Source organism: Mycetomoellerius zeteki, unplaced genomic scaffold, assembly GCF_001594055.1.
Source record: "Mycetomoellerius zeteki isolate Tzet28-1 unplaced genomic scaffold, Tzet1.0 scaffold245, whole genome shotgun sequence".
In the NCBI taxonomy this organism is placed as follows: domain Eukaryota; kingdom Metazoa; phylum Arthropoda; class Insecta; order Hymenoptera; family Formicidae; genus Mycetomoellerius; species Mycetomoellerius zeteki.
In genome coordinates, this window is record NW_017257222.1 from 264,731 (window position 1) to 289,190 (window position 24,460).

General features: G+C 32.6%; 1 protein-coding gene across 3 annotated transcripts in view; it reads right to left on the minus strand.

Moving 5' to 3' along the window:
* Positions 1 to 4,760: 4,760 nt before the first annotated feature.
* Positions 4,761 to 24,460, minus strand: part of LOC108723577 (phospholipid phosphatase 2) — a 37,936-nt gene continuing 18,236 nt past the window's right edge. For 2 of the 3 annotated variants that reach the window (XM_018449424.1, XM_018449427.1), the window contains exons 2-6: positions 23,767 to 23,929; positions 8,135 to 8,289; positions 6,691 to 6,911; positions 5,951 to 6,071; positions 4,761 to 5,424 (exon numbers count right to left, since the gene is read on the minus strand). In XM_018449424.1, the coding sequence (XP_018304926.1) occupies positions 5,038 to 5,424; positions 5,951 to 6,071; positions 6,691 to 6,911; positions 8,135 to 8,289; positions 23,767 to 23,929 (1,047 nt within the window). In that variant the 3' untranslated portion in view covers positions 4,761 to 5,037. Of the gene's footprint in view, positions 5,425 to 5,950; positions 6,072 to 6,690; positions 6,912 to 8,134; positions 8,290 to 10,436; positions 10,664 to 23,766; positions 23,930 to 24,460 lie in introns of those variants that run through there. The other variant, XM_018449425.1, reaches the window with a different exon arrangement.

The following is a 24,460-nucleotide window of genomic DNA, read 5'->3' on the forward strand; positions in this document are numbered from 1 at the left end:
CACACACACACACACACACACATACGCGTACGTGCGTTTGCACGTACATGTACACGTGAGGTATCCGCGTACCCACTCGCCCGCCTCGCCCGCCTCGTTCGCGCGCTGCCATACACACGGCCGCGGCCGTGGAGCCCAGTTATGAATGGCCTACGTCGGTTGACGTTAATCTGCCACTTCATCTCTCTCATCCAACCTCCGCGCGCGCTCTCTGTACCACGCCAATCTCACTCCATCCCGCCGCACCCCCGGTTCTCCTCCTCCTCCTCCATCTCCTCATCCGCCACCCTCACACGCGCCCGCCTCGAGCACCCCATACCCGCGCGCCCTTCCGCGTGCACTCCACCCCCAACCAATTGTTTCGTCGGGGAAGCAAAAAAAAGGAGAATGAGAGAGAAAGAGAGGAGGGAAAGGACGAGAATAAAAAAAGGAGAGAGAGAAACTCTGTCCCGACGAAAAAATGCTTCGGCCCGTCCGTTCGTCCGTCGCGTTACATACGCGTGGCTACCAAATTAAATCGCTCGTTGTTTCGGTCGCACATCCGTCCGTTCGTCCGTCCGCGTGAGAGAAAAAAAAAGGTGCGGGCGGGTGAAAGGGGAGGGGATGACATTCATGGGATATCTTGGAACGCGTGCGGACCGTTTTGCAGAAAACGCCACAGGTTTTCCGCCACAGGTTTTCTACGTCACCGACGTAATTTCGCGATCGCATCAGTGTAGTGGATTTAAAGTCGTCTTAGACCGTAATACGGATGAGTCGCTCTTTCTCCTCTTATTTATGAAATAATCAAACGATGAAAAGATATTTTTCTGTAATACAGATCTAATTTAGAGTTACTATTAATTCATATATAAAATCGAGTTTGGGTTTTGCGTGAAAGGCATCAGACCTCTCTCTCGAGTAAAAAAATAAAGATTTTCTAGACAGCTTATCGTAATAAAAAGAAGTTTATGATTTTACTGTTATTATATTTACTATTATTATAATATATATTATTTTAAATATTATGTATATTATTATTGTTAATTTACTTTTTTGTGTATTGATGTGCATGGTATCATCATTTACCGTTTCTGCATTTCGTTTTCTAGTGGGTGTTATAGCAGCAGCTTTGCTGGTGCCTCACCAATTGCGTATATTTACTCGTTTCTTGTCTGTCCCAATCAATGTATTTCTATTGGTATACAACAAATTTTATATTTAAAGATAAAATTATTTAAAATAAAAAATGTTTGCAATTCATATTTGATAGTGTCGATTTCGTTTGTAGAACAGACCTTTCCTAAAATATGTAGAATGCTACTCAACATCATAGTGTTTAATTTCAATTTAATATTTAGTATTTAACTTCCCTTCATCGCAATTCTCCGATTGTAAAATTATTTAGCATCGAAAGTTAAAAAAAATTTTGACGAATTAAAATTTCTGCAATGAACAATCCGGCAATGAAAACTTTCTGTACTGTACAATTTCGAGCGAGCTCTAATTCCTCGCGAAATTTAATTATGCTCGCTTACTAAAATTTATGTCCACCATTCCGAAGTCACGACAGACTCCCGCCCGACGGGAAGTCACTGCATCCGTCGTTAAAATTAAGATCGAAGCTTTTGTGATATTCAGGTTAGTGCATTCGTTTGGCGATTAAAAATTCAAGAGCGATGCAAGCTGTTGAATAAGAGCGCTTTCACACGGCTCGGTTTAGCATCGGGTTGCGGTAGTCCAGCAGCCGCTCTCCTGGCGATGCCGAAGGATCGCTGTCCTGTAAGATTTATTTGACGACACGAGGGTGGAAAACGCGAGGGCGAGGGAAGAAACGCTGGATTTCAAAGGGAGCGCGATCATTCATTCGGTGTAAGGTTGAAGAAGGGGAGAATTCGATCGGGAGGGAAAAAGAAACATTTTATTTTTAATCCTTGCATTTTATTTTCTTATGACAAAGTTGCATTCTATTTTGTATATGTAAAAGATATTGAAACAACAGACCGAGTTCTCCGAACCCAGATCGTACATTTCGTGAGTTGCACGGTGTGAAAAAAAAATGCGATCTTTCATTCCATGAACAATTTATATATTAAATTTAAATTTATTTAAAATTACGGATGTGATTTATATGTAAAAATCTCAGTGAGACTGAGATAAAGATACAAAAGATAAATCATCAAATATTCACTAGTGGAGAATAAATTATTGATCTCTGGTATGAAATAATAGTAAATTAATTAAAAAAATAATAAATTTACATAAGAATTTAAAAATTGTAATGTATATATATATTATTTCTGTGTATAAAATATTTTCGTTTTAAAATTCTTGGATTAGTTGATATAATGGCAAAATATACATGTTCCAATATGTCATGATTGCGAGACCGTAAAAATGGCACTGCCTTAGGACTGGCTTCTTTAAAAATTAATCTTGAATAAAAGAATATGTATACGTAGCATACATTTGTAGCGATGGGTGCACATGTGTACACAATCGCGAGACGTATCACAATCATACGGAAGGTCGGCATATAGGCTAATTAAATTACATATAGTAATTACAATTCCGGAGTCTCTTACGACTGACGCCGTGTTCGCGTTTTTAAAAATATACGATACCTCCTACGATATATGTACAAATCCCGCGTTCGCGATTACACGGTGGCAGAAATCAGCAGGTGCATTAAATAACACGCTTCTTAGGTAGATAGATATAGAGGCGTACACCGTAAGAATAACAATCGGCAGCGTTGAAGCGCACTCGCGTACGATGTAATCACTTTAATTTCGCACAACTTACTATCATCTACCGCGTGACTGCATTGTAGTGTATAAACACTACTTGTGTATTTACGGTCCATAACTTGGACGGACAAACATTGCGTTCCTTGCATACAAACGCTGTTCAATACTATTGCGAAAGTATTCGAGTACATGAAATTTACCGAAGGACACGTATTACTTATCTAATGGCTTTTCACCGATTAAAAGGCCGATGTCGTTCTGCGCACGATTTTAAAAAAAAATCGCTCCATTAACGACGTATTAACGTTCATCTTTAGGTTCATCTGAAGATGATAAAACGCGAGGCAATAGAATTATATTACGTGACTATAAATAATATTACTGTTTATATACATGTTCGTTTCCGAGCACATCCATAAAGGCACTTCTTTTGTAATAATGTATAAATCTCACTGTGTTATTCTTCCCATCCCTCTTTTTCGCGCGTAAATAAATTAAAAAAAAGATTGAAGAATATTTTCTCACAGTAAAGATATATACATTTGAAAGCTGCATGTGGAATGTGAATAAATTATATCTAGGAAAATATCATTAAATTATATAATATTATGCGAATAAATTAAAATTTTCGTCTAAACGAGACTTATTTTCCAAATTATTCTCTCGACAGATTAAATTTTCTGACTATTCAATTTTAATTTTCGTTCAAAAATTGTACGTCATGTAACATAAATTAAAGCAACTGAATTTTCGCTACATTACAATATTGTACATGTGCATAAAAAATTGCACACGCGACTTGCCCTCGTTTTCGGTTCTGTCTGCGTTCAAAGTGCATCAGAAGGTTAAAGCTACGCTTCTTAAATAATGTAATCAACTGCGGGAGCGTAAGTGTAAATTACTGATAAGAACGAAGCATTTGAGACGTCGAGAGAAGTCGGCATCTGGGACGAGATTAAATATCTCGGGTGGACGATTACTAAATCATTTCCCTCGTTGGATTATCATCCTGTGCAATTAATTGACTCGATATTTGTAAGCCCCGCGAGTTTCTTATATTATGTATTGGATCGGTGCAAGTCGGTAGGCAGTTCCGCATAGATCACTCGCATTTGCATACCTAGCGCGAACGTTCCAATCCTAAGCCGTCACTTCGCACCTGCGAGAACCTGCGCGATCGATGCGTCTGTGACTCTGATATGTGCAATTTCTTCTCCCTCCCCTCCCAGTGGAATGTAAAACGTTCGACTATTTCGTATTGAGCAATTTATTTGTTAATACGAAAATAAATCTTGTGCGTTCCGGCACTCGATCTTTGCTACGAGGGAAACCACCACTAAACTCACACGTTAAACACATTCCCTGATCGAATCAATCGTCTCGGAAAAAAAGGACGTTTTCCAAAATCTTTATTTCTTAGGAAATTGCGAAGAGCATGTGCATCGATACAATCGTATGACGCCGCTCTGTCATTAACTTATTCTGTTATCGCTTCTTTATTAATAGCCGCTACGCAGCTGTTTGTTGCATGAACGCGCGTCTACTTACATCGCAGTAAAATATCTTAATTCGTTATCCTCGGTTGTCCTCCTCTCTCATTCTTTAAATCAGCTGTTTCTCAATGTATTATTTCTCATTTTATTTGATATACATCTACTTCATTATTATTTCATGTTCTTTCTTACTTTAAATCTATGCTCATCTCTATTGTTACTTATTTTCATTACCTATATATTATAATTCTTCTGTACAGAGTATATTTACTCGGAGATATGAACATATACGTGTATGTTCATATTTTATATATGTATATGTACAACATTAGGCTAATTCTAATTGTAAGTGTTACTCTGTTAGCATCGTTTAACGAACTAATAGTTGTTTTTATATGGATGTTACTTACATTACTAATATTATTATTGTATTTTTTCTTAATATTTCTATTTTGTTTTTAGATTTTATTTTCATGTGTATGTAAAGATAAAATCTAAAATCTAATAATTTATTTGAATTCTAATATCTGTCGTAGAAGTTTAAAAATGGAATCATTATTTCCACTGCACCCATTAATATGCATCTTTCTATTATACTTCTGTTTCTTTGCACGTTACAACTATTGTATACCGAAGAAAGTTTACATTATTATTACTTAAAAACAGATCAGGTACAACGAAAATATTCTCGATATTTTTGGAACGAACGAGTGGTTCGATCTTTTCCGAAACGAATGATTCAATCATCGCGATTCTATGTATTCCCGCGTCCTCATCTCCACCCCTGAAATCATCCCCTCGTCATACGAATGCATTTATTTACTCCAGGTCGCGATGTCCTTCATTTCTCGGATCTCCGAGATGTCGACGGCGGTAGGATTGAGTAGCTTCTTGGCGTTATGCTTGCGCTGCATGTCGTAGCTTCCGATCTGGCCGTTCTCCAGGGGCTCGTTAAGGGCGTGCATCGCAACGTCGGCGGCATTGGCGGCGGTACGCTCGAGACAGAAGTGTCGGCACGATAATATTACGACGAACAGGCCGAATAGAAGCCCGAGGACGTTGCCGATGAGAACGTCCCACCAGTGGTGCCGGTTGTCGCCCACTCTGGTTATCGAGCACGTAACGGCCCACATGCTCATCAGGCACTGCAGCCACGGTTTCAGAAACAACGTCCGATTCGGCATACGGTTCTGTAGGTACCACTGTGTACGATGCGACAAAAGGCGAACACGTTTTTACAAAACGAAGAAACGGGACTCTCATATTATGTATTTTCACGATAATTTCTATTTTCTAATTATTTTGACAATATTTTTATTCGGTGGCGAGAAAAAAACGTGAGAGGGAATAGATGCGTAATATACTTTGGCTAAAGTTCTTGATCTTTCATTTTTTTTCTTATTTTGAAATAAGTTACGCATTTTTGAGAATTTATTTCGTAACTATCTCATATTCATCTATCTGTCTCGCGGGTCCCGTGAAAATCGATATGCCGCCGGTAGATTTTTTTTGCGAATTCTTTCCCGTCGCTTAGATACTGACTATCGATATAGATTTAGATGGAAAATACCGGAAAGTACTCAATGCTGATACCGCAGTTCTCTATATTGCCAACAAGCTGCTGAGCTTTACGGATAAACTAATGGGATGTTCTGTTTTCTTTCTCAATTTTATGTTATAAAAAGTAATTTGTCAAGTTTTTATGTTGTAAAAGAGAATTTTTTTTACCACCAAGAAGATGCTCGTGTAGACGGAGAGAGCGGCATGACCGGAGGGAAAGGACTTGTTGGAATCGATGATGGACCAGGTGGAGACCTCGGTATTCGTGCATGTGTAAGAAATGAAGTATCTGCAAAGAAAATACGGGAACGTCACTGTTTTTGTTATTTTCCAGTCACATTAGACACAGATTGATAAAATTTAAAGGAAATATTTTGAAACATTCTGAATAAAATTCCAATATAGTTTTTATCGTTATGATTTTACTTAAATAATAATATGGACAAATACTTTATTTTACCGCGAGAGTACAAGGCCAGGCATAATCTGACAGCAAAATGGAACGTATTATAGATCTCTATATAACCGACCGTATATACATATTTTTACCTTCCTCGCGATTGATAAATACATCTCCTACGGTTAACTACCTTTTTTTATATAAAAAAATTTTGATATAAAGAAAGGATATAAAAAGGCGCGTACCGATTCATCTTGCGATAAGAACATAAGTAACAAGTCCGCTTTTTGCGTTTTATCTCTCAGCATTGTTGAGAACTTACGCAATTATACGTAGGTGCTTGGCATGCGTATCTCCCTCGTTTCTTTACCGGAATCCATATAATATACAGACCCACGAACACGCCATCGCGTACCGAGCTACCTACACGTCGACGACATAAAGGTCGACCGGATTGCGCTTAGGCGGCAAGCCAACCGGGACAAAGAAAGAAGAGGTCGGTGCTTACTCATTGGTGCAGTTGGTCGCCTCGCGCGGTTTGCACGTGTCGAGAAAGTGCGGCCGCGGCTCACCGATCAGGAGTTTCATGACTTCGCAAAGGAGTATAAGCGTCAAAATCCCCGCAGCGTAGTGTCCGTACCAGCGCCAGATTAGTTTACTCCGGGTGCCGTAACATGATGCGCTCTCGTAACTGTCGGCGGAATAGTAGATGTATTCCGCGATCCATAGCTGAAACCGACCAAAAAGGACTCTTATGTAATGTGACTCTCGATATTTCCTGCTCTCATTTCAATCAAGCCGAATCGAGAAAAACAAAATTATGGATCTTCTTTTTTCTACATTTGAAGTAAATTTTTTTTCATACTGCCACTCGAAAAGCCCGTATTCGTAGTCGGTTTTTATTTCAAGACTGTCTTAAATCATGTCTTAAGATGTTAATGCGCGGCTATTTATTGGTTCGTGAACTCAAGGTTGAACTTCAGACAGTCTTGAATATAAGAACTAACTATGAGTACCTATGAGATTGTTAAAATGTATTATAGATACCTCTCATTTTTTAATTATCTTATTATTGAATATCTCACCTCATGAATTATGATCTTATTGGATTGACGCATCAAATTGACGTTTCAAACAAAAAAATAAATCCAAAATTTATAAGCGTTACTCACTTTAATATCTTAAAAAAAAATTACATATGTACAACATAGTATGGTCCTTATCCAAGCAGAACAAGTCATTATAATATCAAAATGATGTCAAAATGATTCTAAAATGATCATTAAAAGTTATTTTTCAATCATTTCCGATTCATTTTAATGTCATTTTGATGTTATCGTAAATTGTTCTATTTGGATAAGTATTCTAAAAGATTTTAAGGAATAATTCACATTTTAACTCAAGACAGAAACTTTATATGTGATTATATGTTCAAAATAATTTAGTTTCAAAGATATAAAGTAACAAAATTAAAAAAAAAACCTTTTTTCTTTTTCAAAAAATTTTGAAAATTGTTTTGGTGAAACTTTGTGTATGTTTAATACTTCATCAAAACAGCCCGAATGATTTTCAAAATTTTTGAAAAAAGCACGAAATTGTTCCTTCAATTTTCATTTTGTATCTTTGAAACTGATTGTAAGTCATTTCAATCATATGAAGTTTTCGTCTGGAATTATAATGTGAAAAAACATCCTTTAAAATCTTTTAGAATACATAAGGAATATCATCCTGTATAAACCATCGTTGATCTTGTAGAAATTGATGTACATTTCCGACTTACATGATAAAAAAAATATAAATCATAAGTTTAAGATCCGATTTAAGTTAACATTGCATTAAACACGTTCAACTCAAAATATCTTTCGTATAATATGAAGCTTTAATAACAATTTTTTTCATGAATTTAGTATAAAATTAGAAGGAGCAAGAATACGTAAAATAGGAGTATTTACCACTAGTAAAGGCGTGGCGATACTGAAGCTTATGATTAGGCCTGTAGAGATCGTATCGCCCGTGAATTTGAACGAAATCTTCGGGTCATTGCAAAAGAAACCGATCCGCTGGTACGGTTGCACGAGTAATTCCAAGAACGCCAAGAGTACGATCACTAAAATGCAGTAAATAATCGCAAATTAAAATAAATAGACAATAATTTATTGATCTTTTCAAGAAAATCAATAAACAATTTCGCGATACAATATTTCCAAAAATACTTATACAGAAGGAACGATTTTGCTGAAATATATCTAAAAATTTAACTAACTATAGATCTGAAAATAATTTTATTGGACCATCAAAATAATTATATGGAAAACTCAAGCAATGTTACAAAAAATTTTTATATTCTAACAATCAATTTGAATGTCCTATTAATAATATAATTATTTTGATAGTTCAACAAAATTATTTTTTATCTGTATCTAGCTAAATTCTTAGATATTTCAGCAAAACTGCTCTTTTCGTATAAATATTAATTTGCAACTTAATTTAATTACGAGTTATCGATAACTTTAATAAATTGAATCAAGAATATTGATAACTTATACATATTATGTGAATAAAATAAAAGGTGATTATATATATTATAATATATTATAATAAATTATAATAAAAATCTCATAAATCCAAAGTCCAAACATGCTTACAGAAATTGTATATGTGATCGAATATACATTATCAAAAGATTACGATTTCCTTACACGATTTTAAGCGCAAATTGATAAAGACAATTACGAAAAAAAATTATGAAGAAAACAAATTACGAACAATTATGAAAAAAAGAAATCTAAAATTTATCGCGTCCTTTTAACACTCCTAAAGCTTAAAACTTACGTTATTTCTAATGAAATATTTCAATTGTATGTTTATATTTTTATAATGACTGTGTTTTGATAATCTCTCTGATAAAACAATGTAGTACGGTTCTTCATAAATTAATTTATCTTATGAGTAATCACGGAATGAGTCGCCTAACTTTTAACTAATTGCGTAAAGTAAACAAAATTCTTGGAGCGGCAAAGCAGTTACATAATATCAAGTTAATATCATGCCATTTGAATTTACATAGATCAAAGACATTTTTCTGCATTTCGATCACCTTGGTACGACGTAAATTTTATTTTTCTAGAGTTCCTTAAATAAAAAAAGAATTTAAATCATCTTAAATATGGATGAAACATTTAATTAAGGTAGAATGAAGTATATCTAATTCTAACATATGCGAGATGTAAAATAAAATGAAATATAACGAATTTGGTCACTTGCGCACATTACTAGATTAGTGTATACTAAAAGCTACTACATATGAAATTAGCAAAGTTAAATATAAAAACATATATACATGAATATTTTAAATACTCATTAAATATCCAATAATGATCATCACGTTATTTAACAAAATATACTATTATTTCATTATCAAAGTTAATTATATCTGCATTTAGATACTTTAATTTATATAAAGCAGCCTTTAATGTATATTAACCTAGTATAGTACGGGACAGAATTTCAAGCGATTCCAAGCGACCAAGATACATGTGTCTACAATCTCATGCCATTTTAAGCAGAAGCTAAAAATGGCGGACCAATCAAAAAATGTCTGAATAATGTCCAAACTCTTACTTGAAAACTCTACGTCTTTCCAAGTTACATACACACTGTTAGAAGTGTGATCACGAGTTTCCTTTATATATGTAAATGAAGCTTGTGGTTATGAACGAAATTAAAAAAAGTAATGAATAATGATTTAACTGAAAATTAAGTTACAGTAGTTACTTAAATGTAATGAACGTGTACATTAAATTGATGAAATTTAACGTACTTCTCATAAAATTTTCTGGAAAGTAATACATTAAATTTCATTAATTTTCATGAAAAATACATTAAATTTCATGTACATGTAAACAAATATACTTTTCAATTATAAATACATAAATTTAATGTAATGTCATGAAATTAAGTTCAAATTGTGTAAATTAAAAATAAAATTTCATGAAATTTTTAACAGTGCAAAATTGATGACATTCTTCAATATACTAACTATATTGAAAGCCTATAGTCCAGGTTATACGTATTACATATAGATATACATAGATGATACTATAGATTTTCAATATTCAGTGCATTTCAGAATGCATCATAAACAGTTGTAATTAGAACGCAATTAGAAAATTATAATCAGATAGCACATGTGGCATAACAAATATTTGATTTCCTGCATATACGTCAGATTCTACATTTTTTCCTAGTACGCACCGACGATCAAGTGATTGCGACAAGACCATTTGATTGGCCTACACGATGTAGTCTTCTGTTTCCCGATAACTTTTCCACTTCTTCTGTTCTCGTTCACGATAAAGGGATTTTTCTTCGCGACAGTGTATCGTCTTTCGGGGAGCGAACGATCGTGCATCTCGTGTGTGAAAGAGAGAAAATGTTTCAACAACACTACGATACACTAGCTTACTCGTCCGACATGCAACAAGCGTTGGAGCGTTCTGACTTCTGACTACCACGAGGAACTGGCACATCACGTTACTAATGCGTGATTTAGTGCGCATGCGCGGTAGAAACACGCGCGAGATCATTTCAGTTGCACGTACTATAAAAAAACATTTTGTCTTTTGGAGTAGAAAAGACAACGGAAAAAAAATAAAAGATTGATCTGAATTTCAGACATTTGTTTAAACTCGTCTGTGATTTATCGATATGTGAATACGATTAATATGCAAAACGAAATGAAAAAGCTGCAATCTTACACAGGAAAATTGTTGGAAAATTTGTTTTAAATTTAACACATTTCTCGTGTTTCAAACGGTCCACTGAAATTTTTGTATTAATTCAACACAAAATGAATATGTTAGAAAATAATACAAATATTAGATAAAAATTAGCACAAAAAATGTAGTTTCTTTATAAATGTGGAAATAATTTGTAGAAACATACTTCTTCAGTAAAATTAACATTTACGTTTAATATATGTTAAATTAACACATACATTCATCTTTTATTTAATTATTCATTTATTCATTTATATTTTTTAAAATTACATTACTTTGTATTATTGTTCACTTACTCACAAATTGTATTATTTTAACACTAAGACATAAATATCAATTTAATATAAAATATTCAAATAACATAGTCACATCATATTAAATTAATATTCGTAATGTTAAAAATTCAACACAAAAATTTTAACAAGGACGGTTTTAACATAAGAAATGTTTTTTATTGTGTAGTTTTGACGAAAAATTTTTTTATATACCATATATTAAGATTCCTGAGAAACATAATATGATATAAAATATAATAATATAACAATTTTGAGAACAATTTGGATTCCTTATGTTTAATTTAAAATGAGGCAATAAGAACTATTAGGAATCGGCTGTGTAATTCGTGCGCTATTATTACAATAAACTATATTTAATGTTAAATATAGTTAATAAATTTTTTAAAATGTTTAACATTTAGTCATATAATTAAAAAATTATTAAAAACAGTCATATAAAAAAAATTATTCCATCATATAATAATAAAACGGATGTTTCGGCTTTTTTTTAGCCTTTATCAGAGCAGTGAAAAAGTTGAAAAGAAATTGTTGATTTATTGCAACAATTTTTCGATTTTTTTATTGCACGACCGAAACGTACGTATTTTATTATATAACGAAATCGGTTTTTTACTGTGATTAAATTGCTAATTTAAAATCTCGAATTTACATATTATTAAATGTCAAGGGATTTAATTCCTATATTAGAATATCTATATTATACACGAGATGAAACAAAATTTAATCAAATTTCAATATATCTGGTCGTAAATATTAGATACTCAGGAGTATTAGTGCGGTGCGTAACGTGAACGCGAATAATATTAATAATATACCTAGTTGTTTGGTAAAGAACAATGGTTTGGTCAATTATCTAAATAATAATTCTATAGGTAAGTTTATATAATATATGCGTCAGTGCATCTGTAATTTTGTTAAGGCATTAATGGCAAATAATGCATCTATTGATTTGCTATTCACATTTGTTGCGACTATAAAATCTGTAAACAAGAAAAAAATGATATATACTCGATGTAAAGTATATTGAAATCTGTATGCAAAGAGTAAAAACTTCCAAAAAAGAAATAAATTGTCCATTAAAAGTGAAGATGCCTTATATCACAATTATGATTCAAGTAGGAAATTTGTCGTTAAAATACACAAGGAAGTGATACCAGATTACTCATTCTGACGTTGATATTTCCGCACAATAAAGGGATTTCCATTATGGATATATTTCAGATTGCGAAAAGAGTTTTTTATGATATATAATGAGTAGCGAAGTGACAACTTAATAATAGTGTGACGTCAGTAGATAAGTTATTGTAGAGATAAATTACTATGCACAAGTCCTTTTCTTTCTTTTTTGTGCAAAAATTCATATACATGGCGTATAAGAGTATCAGCGCTTGGTATCAGTAAGAACTTGGTGGAGTAAGGAATGCAAGATATAGTTATAAAATGAAATAGAAACAACGCGATCTAAATAAAGGTAATATTGGAACACAAAAAAATATTTTTAGCTAATATTATGTGTGCGTTTATGTATCTGAACCCAATAAATTTGAACAATTTAATTATTATTAATCAACAATAAGTGAAACTAGACCGATATGTGAATAATACAAATAAATGACAAGCTTAGTGCTTAATAATATTTTTACATAAATTTTTTTAAAATGCAATTTTAAATGAAGCTAAAATAGTAATATTACAAATTTAATTAATCAATTTAATAATAATGATACTAATAAGTCTTTTAAATTATTGTAAATAATTATATTTATTTTAATTATTATTGGAACTTCAATCTTAGAGTTCCGCTAAAACTCTGAAAGGTGTGTCAGATTAATAATTAAATTAGATTTCTTAGACAGACACACACATATATCGTACAATACATACTTACATATTTACACGTTCGCGTGCGATACATCCCAAGGTTCATATCTTGACGGAAAAGTAGAAAGCGGAAAAGCAGTGGCCAATTACAATTCGCGCTGGTAATAAGTAATACAAAAAGCCGAAATTGTCGATTACCAGCGCGAGTTCTGATTGGTTGCTGCTTTTCCGCTTTCTGCTTTTTCGTCAAGATGTGAACGCGCCCTTATAACTTACATCGATATAACATAAGTAACAAGTAGATACAATATTCTTAAAGCAAATTTTGTTTGTAAAAAATCTTATAATTGAGGGGATGGACGGAATAAAGGCACAATTCTACTTCGATCCTTTTTCTAGCAATTAGCTTTTTCATGTAATATTGATCGTAATAGAAAAGTATTGTAACATGTAACTTCTTAAAGGCATTACATAAATTCATTCGATACTGTACTCATTTGTGTATAATAAAAAAGTAGCAAGTTATTTTAATTTTTATTAATATCAAGATTTTACAATTAGGCCTTTATTCCACCCATCCCCTTAATTATATACACGATTATATATTATATTATATAAATAAAAATTGTCAATATATGTAATTTATTTTTTTAAATATATCTGTGTAAAAATCTTTATCGTAAATTTGGAAAACGGATGAATAAACGGATAATTTTTCTTAAAAAAAAAAAAAAATAAGAAATTTTTTTAAAAATCAAATTATTAAGAAATCTTCACAAATGCTTCGAAAAGCGACGATTTCTCTGTGGATTTGTAATGTGTTTTCCACGTGAAAAACTTCATAGGTTTTGGCTCCGTCAAGCGCGAGTGCGCCTGCCACGTGTCGCTCGTAACCTTTTTGTCATTAGATAAAACGTGCACGTTCGGTGCATAATCCAATTAGTTGCACAAGGCACAAAAAAATAATGTGCTACCTCATACGCCGAATATACCGTGTGGTAATTACGATTTTCGCCTATGTCAAAAAAGCGTTACAATCGTTCACATTGCTCTCTTTTGTGAGCAATTTACATAAAATATATTTTATGTCATACACAATATATTATCAATAAAATATATCGTTTTTATATAATATGACATTAAATATAACGTAAGAATTGCTGCTTTGTTTACATTGTGACTAACTCTTTTACTTTTCATCTAAACTATATACATATATATAATTTCTCTCTCTCTCTCTCTCTCTCTCTCTCTCTCTCTCTCTCTCTCTCTAATTCTAATTTTTTTAAAAAGCAGATTAAATTATTATTTGCATTCCATTGAATCATAAACAGTTATTATTGCTATAATTGTATTTTAAATGTAAAAAATTAATAAGTATTAAATTTTATTTGCGTTATGTAAAATTTCTTATTAACTTGCTATTGAAGAATGAAAGAAATCGCAACATGCTTATCGAGAATTGGTGCCAAATTGTATGATTACTTTCGCACGATAACTACATGTATTTAATCGCATATAAATCATATACACTGGCTGACAGAAATGCCTTTACATATTCAAGATGGATGCGTTTTGACAGTTCGACAAGTGTTGAACACACTAATTGATAATTATGAATAATTTTATTTATTCAAATTTCGCAGAATCTTTCTCGGCAATTTTAATTGTTTAAGGACACATTTAACATAAATCATTTTATTCATTTTTTTTTTTTTGGAAAAAATTTCTTTTCTGTGCATTTTATGTCTTCACCTAAAATAATCAAGTGCATTCTTATAAGTATAATGATAATCAGACTTCAAAGTTATAAATTTTTTTATAAACGGTAATTAAGTTTTTATAACAATTTTAATGAGATTAACCCTTTGCGGTCCGCCGAAAGCACAGTACCGTGATATGAATTTCAACGTCCATCGACAACGTACCATAAGAACGTAGTATTATATAAGAACATTAATCTTATCGACAAATACATATCATTATTACATGCAATTATTAATAAATATTATAAAAAAATAAAAAAGTATTGGATTGAAACCGCTATGAACTTCAAAATTCAAGTAGCTGTAATTTCGTTAAAAATAAACAAAATTAAAAAAAAGAGTTTTAAAGCTTAAAAATCTCTATCTCGAAAGATCACTATGTCTTTCGAGTTTTTATGAGTTTGATAATTTTTACACATAAAAAACTACGAGTTGGACAAAATGGGAAATTTTTTTCTCACTTTATAGGTCTATCACGTATCCAAAAAGTTTGTCAAAATTTTTTAACGTCAAAGCTTAAAATTATTCTTTAAAAATATTCCTAAGATTTTTTGTTACTAAGTTATCGAAGATTAAATAAAAGAAGTATTTTGACTATAATTACTCATAATTCCATTAACAGTTAGAATTATTAGAATATTTTACACAATTTACGAATTATATTATGAATTAAAGTGACATAAGAAGATAAAAAAATTAAGAATCAATATTGACTGTATCAATATCAATAAATGGCTAATATCAATGTATGCTTATCATGCAAATATATTCGTGATAAACAACATGCATATTAATCTGTAAATACATATACATTTTAAGTTGATATAAGTAAAAAATTGCTAATTCTCCGAACTCTAGCATAAATCAATGGCAAATTTTTATTTATTATTCTAATAAATACATATAATTTGTTATACTTATAATTTTTTATTATACTATCATGGTATAATATAATGGAAAATGATATATCGTAATGTACAATTTTATCAAAAGAACTAAGAAAGAACAATAGGAGTCAAGCAGAAGACGTTGCGCAAATAATACGACTATATATATATATAAAGCGTAAAACTTCTTTATTTTACTAAACGCGCTTACATGTTTCAGCTCATTTTTGAACCTTCTTCAGAGACAACATGAACTCACATATATAAAATATAATAAATATTAACTTGTCATGATGAGCTCCCCCGTATCGGGAATATAAATTATATATGATGAACGGATCGCGATCTCGAACCACTCATTTCCGGTTTTGAATAACTTAGCTTCTTGTCCCTTACATCGGAGATAGATAGGAGATAGATAGGAGGTTGTTGCAACTAGCGAAAGACACTAGGACCTTTTTAAGGGATATGAATGATAGGGTTGTCTTTACTCGTGCGGATAAGGGTAGCGTGACGGTAGCATTAGATAGACAGGTGTATATTTCCAAGGTAAATGAAATGCTTCAGGACGAGAATACGTATGAGGTTGTTAGAAGGGATCCGACGAGGAGGATAGTAACGAACTTACGTGCCTTATTAGTTGGAAAGAAAAAAAGTATATATCGGAATCCACATATAGAGGTTTGTTATGCAATGATGGAATACTTCTGAGGGCCTCTTCCGAAGATACATAAGCAGGATTGTTCCTTTCGTATAATAGTTTCTTCGATAAATAGTCCCTTGTATTCGTTGGCAGTGTTTCTTCATAATATTATCATTAAAACAATTCCTAAGGTGGATAGTCATATCGAAAATAGTTTTAAACTTGTTAAGGAACTTGATGGTAGGCGGCTTAGTAATGAATTCCAGTTAATGTCATTGGATGTCGTTAGCCTCTTCACTAACGTTCCCATCGACTATGCTATGGACTGTATCAAAGACCATTGGAGCTTTATCTCTAGAGATTACTGTTTATCGGAAGAGGAATTCATTAAAGCGGTTCATTTTGTTTTGGATTTTACTTTCTTTGTTTTTGATAGTGTTACTTATAAGCAGAATTATGGTACGCCTATGGGCTCCCCGTTGTCTCCCGTCATCGCGAATTTAATTATGCGAAGGTTGGAGAATAGAGCTTTGTCTTCGATTAGATTCCCGTTGCCCTTTTATTATAGATATGATAACATAATCATGGCGGCTCCTGATTATTCGGTTAGTTCCATTCTTGAGATTTTTAATTCTCAGCATCCACGGCTTCAGTTTACTATGGAAATGGGGGGTGATAGATTAAATTTTTTGGATGTTGTAGTGATTAGGGATAACGAGACGATAGAGTTTGATTGGTACCACAAGCCGACTTTTTCACGTAGATATTTGAACTTTTGGTCACAGCACCCGGTTTCGCAAAAAATAGGTACAGTCGCGGGATTAGTTGATAGAGGAGTTCTGCTTTCGAATCCTAAATTTCACTTTGGTAACTTTTGTTTCATAATTAAGGTATTGTTAGGGAATGATTATCCATTGAACTTTATATTTGAGAACATTAGTAATCGGTTGAAGAACGTTATTATGGCTAGTAATAGGAAGAATGTAGTTAAGGAGAATAGCGTTGTAGTGCAACCTTCGTGGTTCACGGTTCCTTTCGTTCGTGGCATTACTGAGAAGTTTAATAGATTAAAGAGCGATCATATAAGGGTGTCATTTTATAGCATTAACAAATTGCGAGAATTCATTAGGGTACAGAAGGATCCCGTACCGCGTAGTAATAAGTCGAATGTAGTTTACAAGATTTCGTGTAAGGACTGTGACGCGAGTTACGTTGGACAGACGTTAAACAGCTAAAAACAAGAGTCACGGAACACAAGAGCCATATCCGATGGAACACGTCTACCCGCAACGTTATAACGGAGCATCGGTTGCAAGAGGGCCATGAGTTTGATTGGGACAACGTTACAATACTGGACGAGGAACCTCACTACAGGAAGAGACTGACTTCGGAAATGATATTCATCAGGAGACAGATGCACGGACTTAACATGCGCACGGATATGGAGGGGCTTCCCAAGACCTACTTCCCGATCATCGACAAGCTATAAAAGGTCGAATTGTTGTCACGTCTAATCAGTCAGTGTCGCTCGTACACAGGAAGAAGTTTTTCTAGCGTTGATTTTAAATTATTTTCAAAATTCTTTTTCTTGAATTTGATTAACTTTTTAACGTTAGTTTTCTAATTGTTTTTTCAATAAAGACCAACTAAATTTAAAAGTGACTCACTGTATCTGATACTGACTGGCCAACATATCAGAAACCGGTTTTTGAATTACTAATAGTATTGTTTGCGATATGGTGCCTTGTGACCATGGTGAGCTTCCTAACTTTCGGGATAATCAATTATAATTTAAAATTTTCTAATACATTAGTGTTTTTCATTTTCTCTATTTCGAGATTTCCGAAATTTCTTTTCTTTTTTTTTTTTTATTTCATTCTTATCTGGATTTAATTCTGGCATTTATGTTCTCGATACAGGGGAGCTCACCATGACAAGTTAATATTTGTTATATTTTATATATGTGAGTTCATGTTGTCTCTGAAGAAGGCTAAAAAATGAGCCGAAACATGTAAGCGCGTTTAGTAAAATAAAGAAGTTTTACGCTTTATAGTCGTATTATTTGCGCAACGTCTTCCGCGTTTGACTCCTATTGCCCATGTTCTTTCTTAGTTCTTTTGATTTATAAGAAGTCTTAGTTAATTCGATTTGTTGTACAATTTTATGTTATAGTTTTTTAAAAAATCTATTATATCAAGAATCAACAATAAATGCATTTAAATTTTGCGTAACGTTGATGACGAATCTACTAAAAATTCTTAGAAACAATTTAACAAAATATATGATCTTTGAACTCGAAATTGACGATTTTCTTATTCATCTCAGATAAATCTTACTCGTATCTTATCAAGTCATAACAAATATTTAGCGTCACTGAGCAAATAAAATTCATCAATAATTCTGCGAAATTCAAATAAATCATATTATGTTATACGCGAATATTTATTTTTGTATTAAATTTAAAAGTTAAGTCAATTACTAAATTACCAAGACAATTATACGTTTGAATAATTCAAATTTGTTGAATATACATATAAATATGTGTAATCTTCTTTTTTCATTTTTATATGAAGATAAAACTTATCAAATTGCTCGCAGCAAATAAGTTATATATTCGATCAAGTTTCAGTTATTGCGTTTTAAATACAACAATAATTGACGCGCAGTTTATATAACTCAACAAAGTATAATATTACAATAAAGCCAGGCAACTAAGAGTTATACATGGTTGTTATTTGTGTATATTAACGATCCAAATTTATTCTTACTATATAGAGAAAAAAATAAAGTTAATTTGACAAACATACGAGTAGATCTATTAAGTCAAATATATGATCTGTTTTAAAAACATACTACTAATTATTAACTTGATTAAGAATCGATATAGCCATGATGAAAAAATTCAGTGTTAGTTTCTTGATTAAGCGTATTCGTTTGTAATTTTATATGTACCATTTCAAACACTAGTCTTTTCCCTAAATATCTCTCTCTGACGAAACGTCGATTGGAATGTATATATGGAATGTAAGAATAAATTTGAATTGTCAACATTTGATCTTGTTTTCTTTACGATGCGTCTTCGAATTCGTGGTAGCCTTGATCTTTCGTGCGTCCACGAGGGACTATTGTTATCATATATAACAAGACGAACGAGACGAGCAAATTACGGAGATTAAGTGTCCTTTGTCACACTTTCGCGATGCGGGATGTCTCATCGCGGCGGAGAGAAAAACGAGTAGACAAGTAAGGAATTGCAACGTGTATCGTGATTCATTCCTAACGTATTTCAACGTGTAGCTATGTCAAGAAATGGTAAAATACGTTAACTGATACATCATTGAAAATGTTCTTCTAAAAATTTGATCATGGTATATTTATGTGATCAACTGTGGCTTCGAAATTACCAAAGTATAAAAATATCACGATTTTATTAATTTTTTATCTACGAATATTATTACAATATTATTACAAGCTTCTAATAATTATTATATTTTAACAATCACAAGTATGCATTTTATATTTCACACATAATATATTATATTATTTTATTATATTTATTACTTTAATTTGTAATAGTATTTTTTTACATGACACGCTTATTCGGAGAGATTACTCTCTCTCTCTCTCTCTCTCTCTCTCTCTCTCTCTCTCTCTCTCTCTTTGCTTAGTTGATGTTTAAATAATTATAATTTCAGTACGCGCGCGCGCGCGTTATAACTTTCCACTTCGCAGATTTGTGTCGACGTACAACCGTTAAATCATTGCATGATCCAGCATCAGCTTTGTGATCAAGAAGATGGACCGGACATTGTTTTAACTTCCACAAGGTCCGGTTAGCCCAGTGTCGTACGTGCACATTTATACCCCTAGAACGATCCCTAAACTCAAATTAGCCTTGAATTCTTCTTAATCCGAGTCTAACTAACTGTGTGTGTCACGCTCGCTGCATATGTGCGAGCAAGAGAAGAACGGGCGATGAGTGGCACACATCTGTACGACACAAACGTTGCGGGGGAGAACACAACACCCACTAGTGTGACATACATGGCTGCGCCGTAATCGTTTAAAAGGTTAAAGCCCCGTTTGATACTTCAGGATATATATTATATTTTTTCTCTTTCTTCTTCTTTTTTTCATTTTTCTCCTGCAAAAATCTGTGCAGAGTTTTGTCCGTAATATATATGTGATTGAGACGGCACAAGGGTAGAAAAGAGCATAAAAAAATTCAGTCATCACCGCCGAAAGTAACATTGACCTAAAATAAATTAATTTAACTATCACTTGTTTATAAAATAAACTTGACAAACTAAAATTTTTTATCAAACTAAAATCGATCATTGAAATTGAATAAGCCTAATTTCAAATAATTCTACAATTCTACACATATAGAAAGAAAATTTAATCTACATTTAATGCAAAAAAAGTTCATTTAAGGTTCATTTTTTTTTATTTTTTACGCTTTTTTGCAATTTTTCACTGGTCATGATGTCATTTTGTCAAGAAAAATGTATTTTAGTTTTACGAGTAAAGATAAAATACAATAAATTTCAATAAATACGTAAGGGAAATGTCCAACTTTGATTACAACTCGTTCGAAACAGATACTATACTTTTATTATGTATGGTACTTCAAATGCTCTTATATACTACATATAAGAGAAATTCTGTCCATTAAATAACATTCGTACGTTTGTATTGTCGCATGTATACGGTGCTTAGAACGAGATCGTGCAACTCATTGCTATAATTACGCGACAGATGCACAGGGGTATTTAAAGCTACAAGCTCGTAAAAATTCTAATTAAACACCCGCCTGTAATGTATTGCATTACACAAAGCGGCACACCCGTAAAAATTCTAGTCAAACATTCGTCCGTAATATTGCATTACACAGTTCGTGGTTTCCCTGTCAGGCTTCATTACACGCGTGGTTTCACCCTCGGCGAATGCGCTTCCATGCAAAAGACTGCACTCGTACCGCATAAGCGACAGAAAGGAAAACGAAGAGAAAAAAAAGACAAGTACCTCGGTTGGAATCCGATTCTCACGTTTCTATTCTACGTCTGTTATTCATCTGATCGTATCGAATAACGATTGATTAGAAATGACTGAAAGTTAATCTCAACAGATGCAAAAGCTTTAATTCTCTTCTTATTAATGCGATATATAAAATTATATTAATTGAATATATTTAACAAAAAATATAAGTAATATGAGATAAATAGATCTAATTTTCCATTTTTTTACAAAAGCATTATGAATATCAATGTATATGCAGTCGAAAAAATAAATTTTTTGATAAAGTTGAACAACATGAAGCGATAATAACGTTGTATATTAGTACTTATATCTTATTTAACTTTTCTATTTCAACTTCTTCTCTTGGTTCATAGGTTTATACGCGCGCGTAAGTATATTATATCTTTTGCTGTTTTTTTCAATCAAGAAGAAAGTTATTTCACAATTTCACAACGAGATAGTTGCCAGCGAGAACGCTCGCGATTAAATTAATTATAATAGCGTGCTAGTTTCCGCGAAGTTTCGCACTTTTAGCTGTTCAGGAAGAATGCGCGGCATGTACTTCCGACTATTCACGGTTTACTTGCTAATGCAATAACGCCAGTCGCGTCAGTTAACAAGCTAACACTTCCTCTCGTCAGGCGTAAAGACATGCACATTCGCCACGAATATTTATGGGGCTAATAAAAGCCATGCTGCACTCAATTAGCGAAATGGGCTTTAAATACTAGATTCGGTAAATTGGTTATCATAGACGTTACCGGAGTAGATAATGTGACTTGCATCGAGGAAGTGACCGCAAAATTTTAATTTGATAATTCAATTCTTTATCGTGAGAAAGGATATACCTGATAAAAAGGCAACAATAGCGAATCTTTTCTGAAAGAAAAACTCTGTCAGCTATAGATTTATAACAAAGCTATAAAGTGTATCAAAATCTAAAAGTTATCAAACATGTATATGCGGATAATCCTCGAACTCACTTTATGGAATTTTAATACAAAAAAATATAAGACTAAACGAAAACTAAAATCAAAAGAACTAAGAAAGAACATGGGCAGTAGGAGTCAATCAATATGAGTCAGATTTATCTGGGATGAATAAGAAAATCGTCAATTTCGAGTTCAAAGATCATATATTTTGTTAAATTGTTTCTAAGAATTTTTAGTGGATTCGTCATCAACGTCACGCAAAATTTAAATGCATTTATTGTTGATTCTTGATAGATTTTTTAAAAAACTATAACATTATAAAATTTTACAACAAATCGAATTAACTAAGACTTCTTATAAATCAAAAGAACTAAGAAAGAACATGGGCAATAGGAGTCAAACGCGGAAGACGTTGCGCAAATAATACGACTATAAAGCGTAAAACTTCTTTATTTTACTAAACGCGCTTACATGTTTCGGCTCATTTTTTAGCCTTCTTCAGAGACAACATGAACTCATATATATAAAATATAACAAATATTAACTTGTCATGGTGAGCTCCCCCGTATCGAGAACATAAATGCCAGAATAAAACCCAGATAAGAATGAAATAAAAAAAAGAAAAGAAATTTTGGAAATCTCGAAATAGAGAAAATGAAAAATATTAATGTATTAGAAAATTTTAAAATTATAATTGATTATCCCGAAAGTTAGGAAGCTCACCATGGTCACAAGGCACCATATCGCACAAACAATACTATTAGTAATTCAAAAACCGGTTTCTAATATGTTGGCCAGTTAGTATCAGACACTGTGAGTCACTTTTAAATTTAGTTGGTCTCTTTATTGAGATAGCAATTAGAAAACTAACGTTAAATTATTTGCGCAACGTCTTCCGCGCTTGACTCCTATTGCCCATGTTCTTTCTTAGTTCTTTTGATTTATAAGGAGTCTTGGTTAGTTTGATTTGTTATACGAAAACTAAAATATTACATAGATCGACATACTGATATTTTTCGTTATATCAAAGTTGTGAAATCAATATTGTATTTACAGAATTTTATTATAATGCAATCAGATAATTTTTATTCTTCCTCAAAGAGTCTAAAATAGCACAACAAAATTTGAGAAAAATTATTAAAGTTAAAATCAGAAAACAAGAAAAAAAAAACGCGCCAACTTTATATTTTCGTTAACAGAAATTACATTATGACTTTTTATTAATTCAATCAGAATCGATTTGAATTGTAATATTTTCCTAACCATCTTCTATCATTTCGGACTCCTGTCTTTTACATTCTTTTTGAAATATATCAAAAACTCATACGTTTCAAGGAAAAATTAGAGAATTTATTGATTGCATTGAACTTTTGAAAATGGAATAGTAATTAGATTGTAGAAATTAAATTCAAAAGCGGTACGTAAGAATCCCCAAAACTTACTTGATAACGCCAAAGCCAAATCTAGGTATATCCAACGTAATCTTTTGCAGACACTCATGATTTTTTTGGATACAGTAGGGGATGCTGTTACGTTGTTGGTGTTCTCCACTGTTTCCTCCGCCAACGTTATGGTACTGCACCTCGTCAATTGCTCTGTGGAACTCTGAAGAAAAAGAAAAAAATTTGTAAAAGATTGGAATGAGTGAAACCATGGGCGTACAAAATATCTGGACGGAGGTCCAAGATAGAGAACTCTTTTATCAAGGTACCAAGAGAATGAAATCTAAGGGAAAAAATCCATCGCGACTATCTTGGCTGATTAGTCTAAGGCACGTAACACCGTGTTTGTGAACAGTTAGTATTAGTATTAGTGCGCCTTTTCGTCTCTCTACCCATCGTCGCCTTTCGATTGATCACTATTCTTCTTTTTCCTTGAGCTTTAACCCCGCAACGTTATTATGCCCCGTCCAAGTATTTCGTACGTCCATAAGTCAAACACATACCATTTAAGATGAGTACAAAAATATCAAATGCAAAACGCAACGATATTAGTTAGTAACGTCTATTAAGCTGGCACAGCCACTTCAGCACAATCAAACGCGACCCATACCACATTTTTTTGCTATTTTTTTGCTAATTTTTTGCTCTATTCCCGATTTTTTTGCTCCAGCCGATTCGCTAAAACCCATGGCTG